The sequence below is a fragment of the Heteronotia binoei genome, chromosome 2 (genome assembly GCF_032191835.1).
Source record: "Heteronotia binoei isolate CCM8104 ecotype False Entrance Well chromosome 2, APGP_CSIRO_Hbin_v1, whole genome shotgun sequence".
In the NCBI taxonomy this organism is placed as follows: domain Eukaryota; kingdom Metazoa; phylum Chordata; class Lepidosauria; order Squamata; family Gekkonidae; genus Heteronotia; species Heteronotia binoei.
The window spans coordinates 198,302,955-198,321,632 of NC_083224.1; the positions used below are offsets into that span (position 1 = coordinate 198,302,955).

An 18,678-nucleotide genomic window follows, 5' to 3' on the forward strand; every position below is an offset into this window, starting at 1 on the left:
AGAACCGTACCATAACTTTAAAAAAAAGAAATGAACTGAGTTCATAATCTTTTGTTTCCTATCTTGCTTATCTCGAAAACCACAAAAACCATATTTATATTACCATACCGCTAAGGAACACAGAACTGGAAACTTCCTTTATAAATTCAACCCTCCAGGGCTGGCCTCCTATATCAAGATGCTACATTTTGTAAGTGGCGAGAATACGTCACACACCCACACACGTGCAAGTGTACATATGGGAGAACAGGTAAGGGAACGGCAGTAATAAAAAAAAAAATCAAGGTTCTATAAAATCTAAACAAAGAAATGCACTTTTTATTTAAAAAATAATAAAACAGTGCCCTGTTAAGAACAGAGCTGATGTGCAGCTTTAATAACCGCACTATAATTTGTAGTTACATGTTTTTGCAAAAACCGCAAGAGACTAAAAGGAGCGGGAGGAAGCACACTTTCCAGCCCTGGATACCAATTAAGGTGCAGCGAGGATAATATCTGTTTTGCACTTGTCACAGCGCTACAAACCCCACATCTGAATTTATCCACCACCAAGGATTGCTCAGGGAGCCTCGCTGCTCACTGGTTTGCAAACACCGGTATGTTTTTGCTTTGCTGTATGGTTGACAGAACAGAGGACGCTGTGATTCCAGACGCAGGGAGAACCCTTCCATGCATTTGCATAGGACTCTACGCAACAGGGCAACAGAAAGAAGATGCACTCTGTTAACTTCCTTCTGATCTTCCCAAGAACCACTGCTGTTCAAAAAGAAGAACATAAAAACATAAGAACATAAGAGAAGCCATGTTGGATCAGGCCAATGGCCCATCCAGTCCAACACTCTGTCACATAAGAACATAAGAGAAGCCCTGTTGGATCAGGCCAGTGGCCCATCCAGTCCAACACTCTGTGTCACATAAGAACATAAGAGAAGCCATGTTGGATCAGGCCAATGGCCCATCCAGTCCAACACTCTGTCACATAAGAACATAAGAGAAGCCATGTTGGATCAGGCCAATGGCCCATCCAGTCCAACACTCTGTGTCACATAAGAACATAAGAGAAGCCATGTTGGATCAGGCCAATGGCCCATCCAGTCCAACACTCTGTGTCACATAAGAACATAAGAGAGAAGCCCTGTTGGATCAGGCCAGTGGCCCATCCAGTCCAACACTCTGTGTCACATAAGAACATAAGAGAAGCCCTGTTGGATCAGGCCAGTGGCCCATCCAGTCCAACACTCTGTGTCACATAAGAACATAAGAGAAGCCATATTGGATCAGGCCAATGGCCCATCCAGTCCAACACTGTGTCACACAGTGGCCAAAAAACCCAGGTGACATCAGGAGGTCCACCAGTGAGGCCAGGACACTACAAGCCCTCCCACTGTGTCCCCCCTCAAAAGCACCAAGAAGACAGAGCATCACTGCCCCAGACAGAAGAACATAAGAGAAGCCATGCTGAATCAGGCCAATGGCCCATCCAGTCCAACACTCTGTGTCACACAGTGGCCAAAAAAAACAGGTGCCATCAGGAGGTCCATCAGTGGGGCCAGGACACTAGAAGCCCTCCCACTGTTTCCACTCCCCCAAGCACCAAGAATACAGATCATCACATACCTCAGACAGAGAGTTCCAACAATACACTGTGGCTAATAGCCACTGATGGACCTCTGCTCCAGATGTTTATCCAATCCCCTCTTGAAGCTATCTATGCTTGTAGCTGCCACCACCTCCTGTGTTAATCACCCTTTAGGTAAAGAAGTACTTCCTTTTATCCGGAATCCAGCAGACAACCCTTCACCTGCTGGCACCCATTTAGTCCTTAGTATCTTCACACCTATTATTCCACAATAGTCTCCCAACACAACAAAAGCAACAAGAAGTTAAAAAGAACCAGAGAGGGCTTGGGTAACCCCTTATAAGTAGTTCACCATTAAGCAGGCCTGCTTTTGGGTGCCTCTGTGAAAAAGTCTATAATCAAAACCTTTTAAGATGACATGGAATTTCTCCAGTGGTCTAATGCAACAACAAAAAAGGGGGGGGCATAAAGACTTTAGTGAGACCACTCAACTTATTCAGCATATGGAAAGGGCAGTCTGTAAAAGATATTAAACAGATATTAGACTATACTGACACTACATAGCCCCATTCAATCTCCTTTCCAGTCAGCTGGAAGAAAATCGAGCTGCATTGCTACACCTTCCAGCCTCCACACAAACCCGCCCCCCCCAAAAAAAAATTTATCCAGCAAACTGCTAACTGTATCCTTGGTTCCTTGGCCAGAAGATACCCAAAGTCAAACTGTCTTCCGGGAAAAGTCTTCCTCATCGCAAAGACAACAAACCATAGCTGGCCATTCAATCTACAATCAGTTAACACAGGGAAAAATCTAACAGACCCATTCACTATCCTTGACTCCAGAGAGTCTGAAGTAGATCCAAACCCATCTACAGTTTTAGCCTGTGGGAAGATGAGGCAGGATGCCCTTCTCTAGTAAGAGGGAATCTTTTGGATAAATAGACATCTTCCAACAAGAAAAGGGCTATATTTTCAGGAAATGGTGATCCACTCATTCAACTGTGCCAGCTTGGGGATGCTGCAGGACCCTTCTGACATTCTACATCAGGACCTTATAACAACAAGGCTCTGGCATTTGCGGCCACCTTTACCAGGCAGAAATAATAACCACCATTTTGCAATTGAGAGATGACATCTGTACATACAGCCCAGTAATACTGCTACTCATAGGAGACACAAGTTGTATTTGTAAGACAAGCTGGTGATTGGTGGGGGGAGGGAGTAAACAAATGGAATTATAATTGCGTTCCACCCCCCCCCCATAGTTGTACACAATTTTTTAAGAAGGAGCCCATTGTTCATTGTCACAGAAATTGTTAATACAAACTCTTCAATGACTAGCCACAGGTATTATTATTAAGAATAACAATCACAGAAGCAACCCAAACCACATACTAGCCTCAAAGTTGTCACTGAAGAAAGTGTCTTGAAATTTCCTTCCTTTCTCCTGCAACCCATAAAAAGACTGCATGTACAAAACATTTAAAACACTGAAGGCTTTTTTGTTTTTTTACGTATCCTTCTGTTCACCTTACAATTTGACACTGATATCTGGGCTAGTAAACCTTCAACCTCCCCCACTCCGAATTCTGGAGCAAACAGATATTATGATGCTCAATCAGTGTGGAGAGGGTTAACACCCCCCCCCCAAGCCTATCAAAATTACCAAGAGACATGGGTAACAAATGAATTCCCACTATCTACTTGCTGTATATTATAACTGGCCATAAAATTATGCACAACAAAGAATATCCACAAAAGCCTTCACAACCACCCCTTCCAGATAGGGAGTCAGAAACTTATAAACAAAACAGAAGAGGGGGGGGCTATTCTTTTTAACTGATACAGGTTTGATTGGACAGTTTTGGGTTTTTAAATTTGTAAACAATGTTTTAATGAACTGTTCTGAACCATACAAACCACACACATACATATAAATAAAACATATAATATAAATAATTATAATGTAATTAATTAGGGAGGTTCTGAGCCAGTTCCTTCCCTTACAGTCACCCCAACACACATACATGTGAAAGATTTATTCATTCCGGTAGGCATTAATGAACAGAAGTTATTAACCGCTCCTCAAACACATAAAAACCGCACAGATGCAATAATTGCCCTTCTTGTACAATACCCTCCCATATGCGCTCCAGGGAAAGATTATCACCACCTGATACATGCATAAAATGAGGACATTAACCTTCAGCTCACAATTCCCTAACATTCATGTAAATGAAGAGAAGTAATGCATCCACTGTCTCCTAGTTTCTATCTCCACCCCCCACAAAATACCATGAGGGAGGGTTTGTGAATCTCTCTTCCACCCCGATATGCATAAATGGAGGCAGAGGTCATTAACCATTCTTTCACCAATACGCATAATGGAGGCATAGAGGCAGAATTTGTTTCTTTTCCCACATAAGTTGTTGAAGGGGTTGTTATTAGCCCTCCCCATACACACATACGCATAAATACAATTTTCAGGCACACACATAAGTGAGACCATGAATGGTTCCCCACTCCTCACAACTATACTTCCCACTTAACAGTGAGGGCCACTAATGTGCGCATTAAAACGAAGGTGGCTCATTACCCCCAATTCTGATAAACATCGTGGGAAATATATTAATTTCTCAACAAACCATTAACCAAGAGGGAGCTAGTCGGAGCACTGTTTAGACCTCACTGGCTCCTCTTCACGTAACAGGGGTGTTATTACCTTTTCTCATGTTCCCACAATATAGAGGTACATTTATTTATTTTTTTAAAAAATAAACCTTCCATACATACATAATGAGCAATTCCACCAGCCTCACATCTGCCAGGGAAAGCTTTTTCCCCTGCTCTAATGAATATCAATTTATTAATTTCAGTAAACCCATCAATTGGTATGGGGGCATTACCTGGTGCTCCCCCTCCCTGCCTTAAAGCTTGTGATGCTGCTAACAGTCCCCATAGGCCTAAAGGATTTGATTCCTTTCCCCATAGCTAAAGAAGAAAATGGTTATTAATGGATCCTGCTTTCCACGTAATTCTTTCTACACTTTAGGGAAGGGAAGGGGAATGTAGGGGAACAAGAAGATGGGGGTGGATCCAGAGGGGGTCTTCTTGTTCCCCCACGTTCCCCTTTCCTTACTTATATGGAAGGGGGAGAGAAACTGTTATTAATGCTACTTTTGGAGAATCCCCTTTCCTTAGGAGATCCACATCAGTGCCCCCTTATCTCTTCACGCACACCCCTTCCTATGTCTGCTCCCTTACCTATACATTGACAGTGAGTGACATGACAGCATCTCCTCTCAGAACCGCCCCCCCTTCCCTGTCTAAGGAGATCCATCAAGAGGTGGGAGGGGGGCTCTTAGCGATAACATTCGCCCACTCCTCTATTTTTTTTTAATCCCAGCTTTCTAAATTAGGAACGGTTTTTAATGCCCCCTTTTCTGGGGGAGGGGGAGGCGAGGTCCCCCTATCCTCACACCCCTACCCCCTCACCTAGTCTTTTTTGGGGGGCAGGAGGAGGGCCCCCCTATCCTTACCCCCCAACCCCCTCACCTAATCTTCTTTTTTGCAGGGAAAAGGAGGGGGTCCCCCTATATCCACCCCCCAACCTCCTCATCTAGTCCTCTTTTGGGGGGGAAGGAGGAAGGGGGTCCCCTATCATCACCCCCCCAAACCCCCTCACCTAGTCACAGAGAAGGGTGACTGATGTTTCTAATTCTGGGAGTCCCCCCCCCCCGAGAAAATGCCACTCCTTCCTCATCTTCCCTTCAGAGCCCCCCCCCCAAATTTCCCCACTCCCCCTCCTTTCAGAGCCCCTCCCAACATTTCCCCAACCAATTTGGGATGGCTACTGGCGCCCACCTCCCTTTCTGCGGAGGAGGGGGGACTGCTCCTCCTCCTTCACCCCCATTTACCCACCCCCGTTCAGAGCCCCCCATTTCTCCATCCCCCTCCCTTTAGAGCCCCCCCACATTTCCCCACCCACACCCATCAGAGCCCCCCCCCATACATTTCCCAACCAATTTGGGATCGCTGTGGGCTCCCCCCTCCCTTTCTGCAGAGGAGGGGCTGCCCACCCCCATTTCCCCACCCCCTTCAGAGCCCCTCAGTTCCCCACCTCCCTTCCTTCAGAGCCCCCCCTCCCACATTTCCCCCCTGACCCATTTGGGAGGGCTGTGGGCGCCCCCCTCCCTTTCTGCAGAGGAGGGGGGGAGAAGAGGAGGAGCAGCCCCTCCACCTTCACCCACATTTTCACCCCCATTTCTCCATCCCCCCTCCCTTCAAAGACCCCCCCTCCCACATTTCCCCCCTGACCCATTTGGGAGGGCTGTGGGCGCCCTTTCTGCAGGAGGGGCTGCCCCTCCCCCTTCACCCCATTTCCCCACCCCCTTCAGAGCCCCCCCCCCATTTCTCCCCTTCAGAGCCCCCCATTTCCCCCCTGACCCATTTGGGAGGGCTGTGGGCGCCCTTTCTGCAGAAGAGGGGCCGCCCCTCCCCCTTCACCCCATTTCCCCACCCCCTTCAGAGCCCCCCCCATTTCTCCCCTTCAGAGCCCCCCATTTCCCCCCTGACCCATTTGGGAGGGCTGTGGGCGCCCTTTCTGCAGAAGAGGGGCTGCCCCTCCCCCTTCACTTCATTTCCCCACCCCCTTCAGAGCCCCCCCCCATTTCTCCCCTTCAGAGCCCCCCATTTCCCCCCTGACCCATTTGGGAGGGCTGTGGGCGCCCTTTCTGCAGAAGAGGGGCCGCCCCTCCCCCTTCACCCCATTTCCCCACCCCCTTCAGAGCCCCCCCCATTTCTCCCCTTCAGAGCCCCCCCCAACATTTCCCCCCTGACCCATTTGGGAGGGCTGTGGGCGCCCTTTCTGCAGGAGGGGCTGCCCCTCCCCCTTCACCCCATTTCCCCGCCCCCTTCAGAGCCCCCCCCATTTCTCCCCTTCAGAGCCCCCCCCAACATTTCCCCCCTGACCCATTTGGGAAGGCTGTGGGAGCCCCCCTCCCTTTCTACAGAGGAGGGGGGGAGAAGAGGAGGAGCTGCCCCTCCACCTTCACCCCCATTTCCCCACCCCCCCTTCAGAGCCCCCCCCATTTCCCCCCGACCCATTTGGGAGGCTGAGGGCGCCCTTTCTGCAGAGGAGGGGCGGCCCCTCCCCTCCCCTCCCCCTTCCCTGAGGGGTCCCCCGCGAGGCGCCCCCTCCCCTCCCCTCCCCCCTCTCACCCGGTGGGCGCGCGTGAGGCTGAGGTCCTTCATGACCTCCTCGAAGGCCGCCGTCTCCTCGGCCTGCTTCTGGTTGTGCAGCGCGATCTTCTCGCTGAATTTCCGCGGGTTGTTCGACGAGGCCGCCATCTTTGCCCGTCCGCATCCCTCCCCCCCCCTCCGGACTCCCCCCCCCCGTCAGCGCTCGAGACGCCGCCGCCAACGACCAGGCGCCGCCAACGCGCATGCGCCGGGCCAGGCCTGGCCGCCGGAAAAGAGAGGAGAAGCCAGGCGAAGGGAGCCCGGAGGGGAAGAGCGGCCGGCACTGCGCATGCCCTCGGCGGCGGAGAGACGAACTGCGCAGGCGTGAGAACAGGCAGAATAGTGGGGAAAGGAGAGAGGGAAGAGCCCCCCTCCCACACCCAGCCGCACTTCAGCGCGCAAGCGCGCGGAGCGGGCTGCCCAAAGCCGCCTCGGAGACAAGGATGCGTCGCGCGTGCGCGGTGAGCCTGCTCAGTTTCCCCGTTCACGGAGTGCAGACGCATCGAGCGCTTTGCCTAGCTCCACGCCGCGCGTGCGCAGTGCTCCTCCTCTGGTCCAAAAAAAGCTGATCGTCTTGCGCACGCGCGGTGCTTCTCAGCGCCTCTTCTTTGCGTTCTATTGTTCCAAATCGTCTGTTTTAAAGCCCATTTAGACGACATCTGTGTCGATGATGGGATAGATTGATGACACTCAGTTGTGGCTGGATGAAGCTTTCCTCTAGTGGCGCAGTCTGTTATAAGAACATGAGAAGAGCCCTGCTGGATCAGACCAGTGGTCCATCTAGTCCAGCATCCTGTCTCACATAGTGGACAGCCAGTTCCTCTGGAGGGCAAACAACAGGGCATGGAGGCTGAGGCCTTCATAAGAACATCAGAAGAGCCCTGCTGGATCAGACCAATAGTCCATCTAGTCCAGCATCCCATCTCACACAGTGGCCATCCAGTTCCTCTGGAGGGCCAGCAACAGGGCAGAGAGGCTGAGGCCTTCATAGAGCATAAGAAGAGCCCTGCTGGATCAGACCAGTAGTCCATCTAGTCCAGCATCCTGTCTCACACAGTGGCCAACCAGTTCTTCTGGAGGGCAAACAACAGGGCATGGAGGCTGAGGCCTTCATAAGAACATCAGAAGAGCCCTGCTGGATCAGACCAGTGGTCCATCAAGTCCATTTTCCCACCCCCACCCCCACCCCGGCCTTCATAAAAACCTCAGAAGAGCCCTGCTGGATCAGACTAGTAAAGGTCCATCTAGTCCAGCATCCCATCTCACACAGAGGCTGACCAGTTCCTCTAGAGGGCCAACGACAGGGCAGAGAGGCTGAGGCCTTCATAAGAACATCAAAAGAGTCCTGCTGGATCAGACCACTGGTCCATTTAGTCCAGCATCCTGTCTCTCACAGGGGTCAACCAGTTCCCTGGTGGGCCAACAACAGGGCAGAGAGGCTGAGGCCTTCCCCTGAGAAGAACATCAGAAAAGCCCTGCTGGATTAGACCAATAGTCCATCTAGTCCAGCACCCTGTCTCACACAGGGGCCAACCAGTTACTCTGGAGGGCCAACAACAGGGCATAAAGGCTGAGGACTTCACAAGAACATCAGAAGAGCCCTGCTGGATGAGACCAGTGGTCCATTTAGTCCAGCATCCTGTCTCTCACAGGGGTCAACCAGTTTCCTGGTGTGCCAACAACAGGGCAGAGAGGCTGAGGCCTTCTCCTGAGAAGAACATCAGAAAAACCCTGCTGGATTAGTCCATCTAGTCCAGCATCCTGTCTCACACAGGGGCCAACCAGTTCCTCTGGAGGGCCAACAACAGGGAATAAAGGCTGAGGCCTTCACAAGAACATCAGAAGAGTCCTGCTGGATCAGACCCGTGGTCCATCTAGTCCAGCATCCCTTCTTTTGGGGCTCATAGAATTGGATCTCCTGGTCCAATCCCTTTGAAACTTGGAGGGTGTTTTGGGGAGAGGCGCCGGATGCTGTGCTGCAAATTTGGTGCCTCTACCTCTAAAAGCAGCTCTCCCAGAGCCCCAGATACTCGCAGATCAATTCTCCATTATACCCTATGGGAATCGGTCTCCATAGAGTATTATAGAGATTCCAGCAGACATCTCCCCACCCCCAATTACCCTGAAGTGGGGGGAGGGCCTCCAAACCAGGGGATCTCCTGCCCTCACTGGGAATTGGCAACCCTAAGGAAAACCTCTCTTTGTCAGCTGGCTGCTCTCTGTGCATCATTTTAGAAACCTCTATCTCCCCCTAGTTAGTATCTCTTTTCTGAACTGAAATGTCCCAGAATGAAGGATAGGGACACCTTCTTTTGGGGCTCATAGAATTGGACCTCCTGGTCCAATCCTTTTTTTTTTTTGGCGGGGGGGGGGAGGAAATATCTGCTGGACACTCTATAATACTCTATGGAGACTGATTCCCATAAGGTACAATGGAGAATTGATACGGGGCTCTGGGAGAGCTGTTTTTAGAGGTAGAGAGGCACCAAATTTGCAGCATAGCATCCAGTGCCTCTCCCCAAAATACCCTTAAGAAGAAGAAGAAGATGATGATTATGATGATGATATTGGATTTATATCCCGCTCTCCACTCCGAGTCTCAGAGTGGTCAGAATCTCCTCTACCTTCCTCCCTCACAACAGACTCCCTGTGGGGTGGGAAGGTGCTCCAATTGACTAATCACTGCGGTCGCTATCTAAATCTCTGAATCTCAGACATTGGGTGCGATCACGCAAAGAATCTGGCACGGCAGTATCCCGGCTTCTAAAGAGCCAGTATTCTTCGATGCGTGTGGGGGCATTCACACCGCCCCTGCCCTGCTGCCATGAGAGGCACTGGCCCCACATACACACACACACACACACACACACACACACACACAAGAAGCATTCAGACTGCTCATGCATATGTGGGGCGGGTGCATCACGCGGCCAGCCGTTCAGACAGCCAGGAAACATACCCTACATGCCCTAGAGCAGCAGTCCTCAACCTTTTTGGCACTAGAGACCGGTTTTGTAGAAGGCAATTTTTCCACACACTGGGGGAGGGAGAATGGTTCCTAGATGATACAATTGTGCACTTTATTTCTCTTAGTTTGGTGTGGTGGGTAACTGTGTGGACTCTTTTCTGGAAGAACCGGGTTTGATTCCCCACTCCTCCACTTGCAGCTGCTGACATTGCCTTGGGTCAACCATAGCTCTCGTAGGAGTTGTCCTTAAAAGGGCAGCTTCTGGGAGAGCTCTCTCAGCCCCACCCACATCAGAGAGTGCCTGTTGTGGAGGAGGAAGATAAAGGAGATTGTGAGCCGCTCTGAGAGTCTGAGATTCGGAGTGGAGGGCGGGATATAAATTCAATGTTGTCTTCTTCTTCTTCCTCCTACATTGTTACATATAATTAAATAATTATACAACTGGTCCATGGTTGGAGACCCCTGGTTTAGAGTAAGGGTGGCCAAACTTCATAAAGCCACATAGAATAAATGCCAGATGTTGGAAAGCCACAAGACATGAATGTCAGATGTTTGAGAGCTGCAAGACAGGGAGGGAGGGAGAGGTCGAAAGAAAGCAACTTTAATTTTAAATGCATTCTCCAAGCTGCTGGTTGACTTGGCTTGGAGAAATGATTTAAAGAGAGACATGCCTTCTCCAAGCCAGCTGACGGGGCAGTGGGGGCTTCAAGAGCCACACGATATGTGTGAAACAGCCACGTGTGGCTACCGAGCCTCAGTCTGGCCACCCCTAGTTTAGAGATTTGCTACCGGGGAGTTTCTGGTAGCTACTTAATCTGTTCCAGGCTGTCCTAAAACGAGGTAGGTATGTGCAGATGTGTATGTGTGTGTGGTTGTGCATGATAGATCCGATGGGAGGCGTGGCTAGGTCGGGTCAAATATCTTGTGATTGTACACACAGTGTGTGTAGGGTTAGCGATTGTTGTGACCAGCCTAGGAGCTTTTGACCACCACTGGAAACAGGATGCTGGACTAAAATGAGCTTCATCTTAAGCCAACAGGGCTCATCTTATGTAGAAGCTTAACAATGACAATCATATTCACATTTTGGACAGACCAACTCTGTGTTGTGGGGAACCCAGGGGTTGCGTGCAAGCTGCTTCTAGAAGAAGAAGATATTAGATTTATATCCTGCCTTCCACTCCAAATCTCAGAGCGGCTCACAATCTTCTTTATCTTCCTCCCTCACAACAGACTCCCTATGAGGTAGGTAGGGCTGAGAGAGCTCTCCCAGAAGCTGCCCTTTCAAGGACAAAGGCTCAGAGCGGCCTACAATCTCCTTTCCCTTCCTTCCCCACAATAGACACCTTGTGAGGCAGGTGGGGCTGAGAGAGCTCTCCCAGAAGCTGCCCTTTCAAGGACAAAGGCTCAGAGCGGCCTACAATCTCCTTTCCCTTCCTTCCCCACAATAGACACCTTGTGAGGCAGGTGGGGCTGAGAGAGCTCTCCCAGAAGCTGCCCTTTCAAGGACAAAGGCTCAGAGCGGCCTACAATCTCCTTTCCCTTCCTTCCCCACAACAGACACCCTGTGAGGTGGGTGCGGCTGAGAGAGTTCTCCCAGAAGCTGCTCTTTCAAGGACAGAGTCTCAGAGCGGCCTACAATCTCCTTTCCCTTCCTCCCCCACAACAGACACCCTGTGAGGCGGATGGGGCTCAGAGAACTCTCCCAGAAGCTGCCCTTTCAAGGACAGAGGCTCAGAGCGGCCTACAATCTCCTTTCCCTTCCTTCCCCACAACGGACACCCTGTGAGGCGGATGGGGCTCAGAGAGCTCTCCCAGAACCTGCCCTTTCAAGGACAGACTCAGAGCGGCCTACAATCTCCTTTTCCTTCCTCCCCCACAACAGACACTCTGTGAGGTGGGTGCGTCTGAGAGAGTTCTCCCAGAAGCTGCCCTTTCAAAGACAGAGTCTCAGAGAGGCCTACAACCCCCTCCCCCACAACAGACACCCTGTGAGGTGGGTGGGGCTGAGAGGACTCTCACAGCAGCTGCCCTTTCAAGGACAACCTCTGCCAGAGCTATGGCTGACCCAAGGCCATTCCAGCAGCTGCAGGTGAAGGAGTGGAGAATCAAACCCATTTCTCCCAGATAAGAATCCAACCACTTCACCACCACACCCAACCGGCTCTTCTAGAGGCAGTATCTGGCTGCCCCCATGAACAGGAGCTAGCAGTAAAAACTGCAGTAAAAACTACAATTTATTTAGGAAATCTGCACACTGCTTCTCCACTGAAGCACTAAAAGCCAATTGGCAGTCAAGCAATTTAGTAAAACATATCACACAATAAAAACAAGTCAATGCAACCAGATAAATGGAATCGATACATAACCTGGACAAGTAGAATAAATTTTTTAAAAAATCAATAGAAACAAGCCAAGTCAAAAACACCCTGAGCCAAAACTTATATTTGGACCACAGGCCTCAGGTTAGGGGTAGGCCAGGAGATGGGCTCCTAAAAGAAAGCCAGGCGGATCTCAGACCAACCTCAAGGGGAAAGGAATTCCAAACAGGGCTTTTTTTGGTAGAAAAAGCCCAGCCAGAACTCAGTTGTATATTAGGCCACACCCCCTGGTGTCACCATGGTTTAACATAGGGCATTTTGTAGAAAAAGCCCAGTAGGAATTCATTTTCATATTTAGTTATTTATTTATTTATGTGGATTTGTATTCCATTCTTTCCCATATTAAGCCACACTCCCTGACACCCGGAACTGCGTTCCTGGGCGTTCCTGCTAAAAAAAACCCCTGCAGATTCTAAAAGTTAAGGTGCTACCACTAAAAAGGTCCTGTCTCTGGTCATCATAACAATAATAATAAAATTTTATTTATATCCCACCCTCCCCGCCTAGGCAGGCTCAGGGCGGCTAACAACATGTCCATATAATAATTATACAAAATTTTTAAAATCAACGTTAGTCTTAAAACCATTCTAGTTTACAATTAACAATAAACTAACAATAACAATAGGCATTTCTGGCGCTATTCTGTCAGTTAGCATGATGGCGAAAGTCACTTAGGCGAAAGTCACTTCGGCGAATCCATCAGTCCTTCAATCAGCAATCCGCAGAGGCCATCCTGAAAAGGATGGTCTTGCAGGCCCTGCGGAATTGCTCAAGGCTCGTCATCCACCTTCCCACACTGGTAGGAACAGAGAGCAGGAATTGAGAAGAAGGGGTTAATGGGAGGGCTGGGCAATAATGGAAGGAGGCCGGCCTTGAAGCAGGCGGGCACTAAGCCACTTGAACCTCCATGTTCAAAGGCAGTGTATCCGTACAGCTGGAGGACACAGCAGCTCCATCAAACATTACTGCCCTTTCTATGACATGAACTTTGGACATTGTCCCCCCCCCCACACACGCAAAGACCCACACACACACACACAGAGAGACCTACCCCCCCCTCATACACACACACATCCTGTTTAATACCATGTCAACAGAGCTCTCTTTGCAAACGACGTTCTATTTCCAGAAATGTTTCGGCACACTGGCCAGCGTTCAAAGGAGGGTACCATCTGGAGTTTGTTTTTCACTCGGGTGTCATAACTTGGCCCAAATGCTGCGTGGGGCTGAAAGGGGGAGGTGACGATGGCACCGGGCCAGTTGCTGAGAGAGCGCCTGACGGCCTGCTGCCTTTTGGATTCTGCTTCCGAAGTGTTATGCATGTGGACTCAAGGGAAGACTTTGGAGGTTTTCACCTGGCTCACTGGAGCCATACGGACTGAGCTTGGGGACTTGGGAACAAAGGATTTCACCCAAAGGGCGATTAACATGTGGAATTCACTGCCACAGGTGGCTACCAGCATAGCCAGCTTCAAGAGGGGGTTGGATAAAAATATGGAGCAGGGGTCCATCAGTGGCTATTAGCCACAGTGTGTATATATATGTGTGTGTGTGTGTGTGTATGTGTGTATATATATATATATGTGTGTGTGTGTCACACAGTGGCCAATGTATGTTTGTGTGTATGTGTATGTGTATGTGTGTATGTGTGTGTGTGTGTGTGTGTATATATAGATATACACACACACACACACACACACATACACACAAACATACATTGGCCACTGTGTGACACAGAGTGTTGGACTGGATGGGCCATTGGCCTGATCCAACATGGCTTCTCTTATGTGACACAGAGTGTTGGACTGGAGGGGCCATTGGCCTGATCCAACATGGCTTCTCTTATGTTCTTATCTGACCCAGAGGGTTGGACTGGATGGGCCATTGGCCTGATCCAACATGGCTTCTCTTATGTTCTTATCTGACCCAGAGGGTTGGACAGGATGGGCCATTGGCCTGATCCAACATGGCTTCTCTTATGTTCTTATCTGACCCAGAGGGTTGGACTGGATGGGCCATTGGCCTGATCCAGCAGGGCTTATCTTATGTTCTTCTGTGACACAGAGTGTTGGACTGGAGGGGCCATTGGCCTGATCCAACATGGCTTCTCTTATGGGACACAGAGGGTTGGACTGGATGGGCCACTGGCCTGATCCAACATGGCTTCTCTTATGTTCTTATCTGACCCAGAGGGTTGGACTGGATGGGCCATTGGCCTGATCCAACATGGCTTCTCTTATGTTCTTAAAGGGCTGCAGGATTCAAATCCCCGCAGCCCAGAACCAATCACAAGCCCCTGCCGGTTTGAATGACCCAATAACGTCCTTCTGCGGGAACTCAGAGATGGATATAAGTTTGGCCCGTGGGCCCCAATGCCAGTCTTGTAATGTCACCTTATACTATGTCACTTCTATTAAAAGAGCTTGTAATCACTTAATCTGAGACTCTGCCATGCATAGAACCCACTATATCAGGGGTGTCGAACTCGTTCGTTATGAGGGCTGGATCTGACATAAATGAGACCTTGAAGGGTTGAGCCATGTTGGGCTGGGCCATGTTTTAAATTATATATATATATTTAAAACTTAGAAACATGCTTAAAACATTAGCGCTGATTGGTCTTAAATGTGCTTTCTTTGTAGGAAGCGAGAGAGAGGGAGAAGGAAGCAGAGGACAGCCAGTTGTTCAGGGGCCTGATAGGAGTCCTCCGGGGGCCTCATTCGGCCCCCGAGCTGCATGTTTGACACCCCTGCACTATATTATAGCAGACAAGACCCGTTTTGCTATCGCAGCAGCGATTCGCTTCTTGACTCCCACCACCGACTCGTAAATGGCTGGTAGGGGGAAACTTCAGAGAGGGGGGGGTCTGCTCTGCAAGACAGGTTAAGTTTTAATATCTTTCTGATGGTTCCCCCTCTTCCTACCTACCTTGTCCATTGAATAGTAGGTGCAGCTGCATAACAATCCCTGGATTAGGAGAGCGGGCAGCCAGCCAGCCACCAGGGGCTTTGCCACGCCCCCAGCAGCCCTCATTAACCCCTGGAGAAGCCCACACCACCCTTTCTCCACTTCTGATGTGATTTTGGGTGGTGGGTGGCTTGCTGGCCTTTTGACTGGGGGGGAGGCGGCCCAGGTGAGCTCCAGGTGAGCGAGGCCTGATTGGGCTGGCTGGATCTCTAGCCAGCCCAAGCAGGCCTCGCTTGCCCGGGGCTCTCCTTTCTTTTGGCTGGGGGGGCAGTATATGCTAATGAGTTATCCTAATGAGCTCCACCACCTATTTTTCTACAAAAAGACCCCTGGTAAAGATTATCACGTTAGATTCCCCATTGCCCTAAGGAGGGCAACTCACGTTTCAGGCTGCAGGCCAAAGCGGGGGGTATCAGCTGCTGTGTGCCATTCCCAGCTATAACTGGGCAGCAGGAGCTGAGGGAACGGGGGCCCAGAATCTGACAGATTGCTAGAGGTAGCGTAGGGGTCCGCTACTGAGTAGTGTTGTTTTAGAAAGAGGGTGGGACCAACAGAAGTTCTGATCGGCCATTGGAGATCTGACAGAGTTCCCTCTAAGCTGAGTCAGTGGGAGCCAGCTTGCAATCTTTTAGCCTCCGGCTCACATGCTTTTGTTTTCGCTCAGGAAAAATGGCAGAGGCTCTTCCGCTGAGCTTCCCCAAACTGAAAAGCAACTCAGGGAACTACATAGTCCTTTTAATGGGAGATGCTGGGGACTGAACCTGGGACATTCCACATGCCAAGCAGATGCTCTACCACTGAGCCACCATCCCTCCATCTCCATCACCTACTGCCTGGGCCCTTTTTAGCTGGAGATGCCAGGGATTGAACCTGGGACCTTCTGCTTCCTGAGTAGATGCTCTACCACTGAGCCACCGCCCCTCCATCTCCTTCACCTACTGCCTGGACCCTTTTGAGTTGGAGATGCCGGGGATTGAACCTGGGACATTTTGCATGCCAAGCAGATGCTCTACCATTGAGCCACCATCCCTCCCATCTCCATCACCTACTGCCTGGACCCTTTTGAGTTGGAGATGCCGGGGATTGAACCTGGGACCTTCTGCTTCCCAAGCAGATGCTCTACCACTGAGCCACCGTCCCTCCATCTCCATCTCCTACTGCCTGGACCCTTTTGAGTTGGAGATGCCGGGGATTGAACCTGGGACCTTCTGCTTCCCAAGCCAAGCAGATGCTCTACCACTGAGCCACAATATCTCCCAAGACACCTCCTTCAATTATTCTGAGCTTCTTCCCTTCCAGACGGTACCTATCTTCGGATCATGTTCTGGATGGTTTCGGTGCTCTCAGCCTGGAGGAGGTGGGCAGGATCCTCTTATCTGCATGCCCAACAACTTGCAATTTGGACCCATGCCCTTCCTGGCTGATTAAATCCTACCAGAGGGAGCTTAGATATCCTGTACGGGATATCATAAATAGATCTCTGAGGGAGGGGCACTTTCCAACACCGCTTAAAGAGGCGGTGGACCGCCCCCTCTTGAAAAAAACAACATTAGACCCGGCCGAATTGGCACACTACCGGCCGGTCTCAAACTTGCCCTTTTTGGGCAAACTTATCAAGAGGGCAATGGCGATGCAGCTACAAAGTTTCCTGGAGGATGCTTCCATCCTTGATCCCCTTCAGTCCGGCTTTCGCCCGGGCCATGAGACGGAGACGGTGTTGGTTGCCCTGGTAGATGACCTTCAAAGGCATCTGGACCGGGGCAGCTCGGCGGTGCTGATGTTGTTGGACCTGTCGGCTACTGACCTGCTGCCTCGCCGACGCGGGGATCCAGGGGTTGGCCTTACAATGGCTTTCCTCTTTCCTTGAGGGTCGGGGGCAAAGGGTCACGATTGGGGGTGAGCTGTCCCGGAGACACATGCTTGATTGCGGAGTGCCTCAGGGAGTGGTTCTCTCCCCGATGTTATTTAACATCTATATGCGCCCCCTTGCCCAGATTGCCCGAAGGTATGGGCTGGGTTGTCACCAGTACGCTGATGACAGCCAGCTCTATTTGCTTATGGACAGCCGGCCGGCCTGCGTCCCAGAAAACTTGGACCGGGCGTTACAAGCCGTGGCGGCTCAGGCTGAGCTGGCTGAAGCTAAATCCGGTGAAGACAGAGGTCTTTTGCTTGGGTCGTCGTGGTCCGGGAGGGGAAATCCCCCTGCCAGTTTCTGATGGTGCTCCACTGACAGCGGCGCACAAGGTCAAGAGTTTGGGGGTACTATTGGAGCCTTCCTTAACGATGGAGGCTCAGATAGCAGCCACTGCTAAATCCGCATTTTTTCATCTTAGGCGGGCGAGGCAGCTGGCTCCTTTCCTGGAGCGCGACGACCTAGCAATGGTGATCCATGCAACGGTCACCTTGAGGTTGGACTACTGTAATGCCCTCTACATGGGGCTGCCCTTGTGCCGAACCCGGAAGTTGCAGTTAGTGCAGAATGCTGCGGCCCGGTTGTTATTGGGGCTCCCAAGATGGGAGCACATTCAGCCAGGGCTCCGGACTCTGCACTGGCTGCCAATAATATACCGAGTTCGGTACAAGGTGCTGGTTATTACCTTCAAAGCCCTATATGGCCTAGGACCTGCCTACCTTAGGGACCGTCTCTCCCCACATGTTCCCCAGAGAGTACTGTGATCGGGATCTCAAAATCTGCTTGTTATCCCCAGGCCATAGGAGGCCCCCACCTGCAATCCACTAGGGACAGGGCCTTCTCCTTTCTAGTGGAACCTTTCTAGTGGAACCAACTGCCGGAAGAGGTGAGGGCCCTGTGGGACCTTGGTCAGTTCCACGGGGCCTGTAAGACAGCCCTCTTCCGGCTGGCTTATAATTAACTGGCATTGGAAGCTGAGTGTAGTTCTGATAGACCGCCGTTATATGTTTTATATGTTTTATTATTCTACTGTTTTAACTGTGTACGATGTTTTAAATTCAAATTATGTTAGATTTTTATGTGTTGTGAGCCGCCCTGAGCCGCTTCGGTGGGATCGGCGGGATATAAATAAACTTGAACTTGAACTTGTGCTGCCCAAGTGTCTGTGTTTCTTGTTGGGTTTCATTTTTCTGGCCATCTGAAGTTTAAATTGCGTGGGGTTTTTTTGTTATAATGAAAAATATCAATAAATTACTTTGGAAAAGCCTGACCACAAGCACTTCCCCACCCCATAACACCCCTGGTTTTGCTTTAAAAAGGTAAAGGTAGTCCCTTGTGCAAGCACCAGTCGTTTCCGACTGTGGGGTGATGTCGCATCACAGCGTTTTCAAAGACTTTTTTTTTATGGGGTGGAAGAAAGAGCCCCGTGGTGCAGAGTGATAAAGCTGCAGGACTGCAAACTCTCTGCTCGCAACCTGAGTTCGATCCCAGTGGAAGCTGGGTTCAGGTAGCTGGCTCAAGGTTGACTCAGCCTTCCATCATTCCGAAGTCGGTAAAATGAGTACCCAGCTTGCTTGGGGGAAAGTGTAGGTGACTGGGGAAGGCAATGGCAAACCACCCCGTTAAAAGTC

The 18,678-nt window shown here is 50.5% G+C and overlaps 1 protein-coding gene across 1 annotated transcript in view; it reads right to left on the reverse strand.

The window, feature by feature from the left end:
- The window catches only part of CRTC1 (CREB regulated transcription coactivator 1), a 150,038-nt gene extending 143,066 nt beyond the window's left edge, over positions 1 to 6,972 (reverse strand). The window contains exon 1 of the mRNA XM_060232813.1: positions 6,799 to 6,972. Within this exon, the coding sequence (XP_060088796.1) occupies positions 6,799 to 6,927 (129 nt within the window). The 5' untranslated portion in view covers positions 6,928 to 6,972. The remainder of the gene's footprint in view (positions 1 to 6,798) is intronic.
- Positions 6,973 to 18,678: the final 11,706 nt, after the last annotated feature.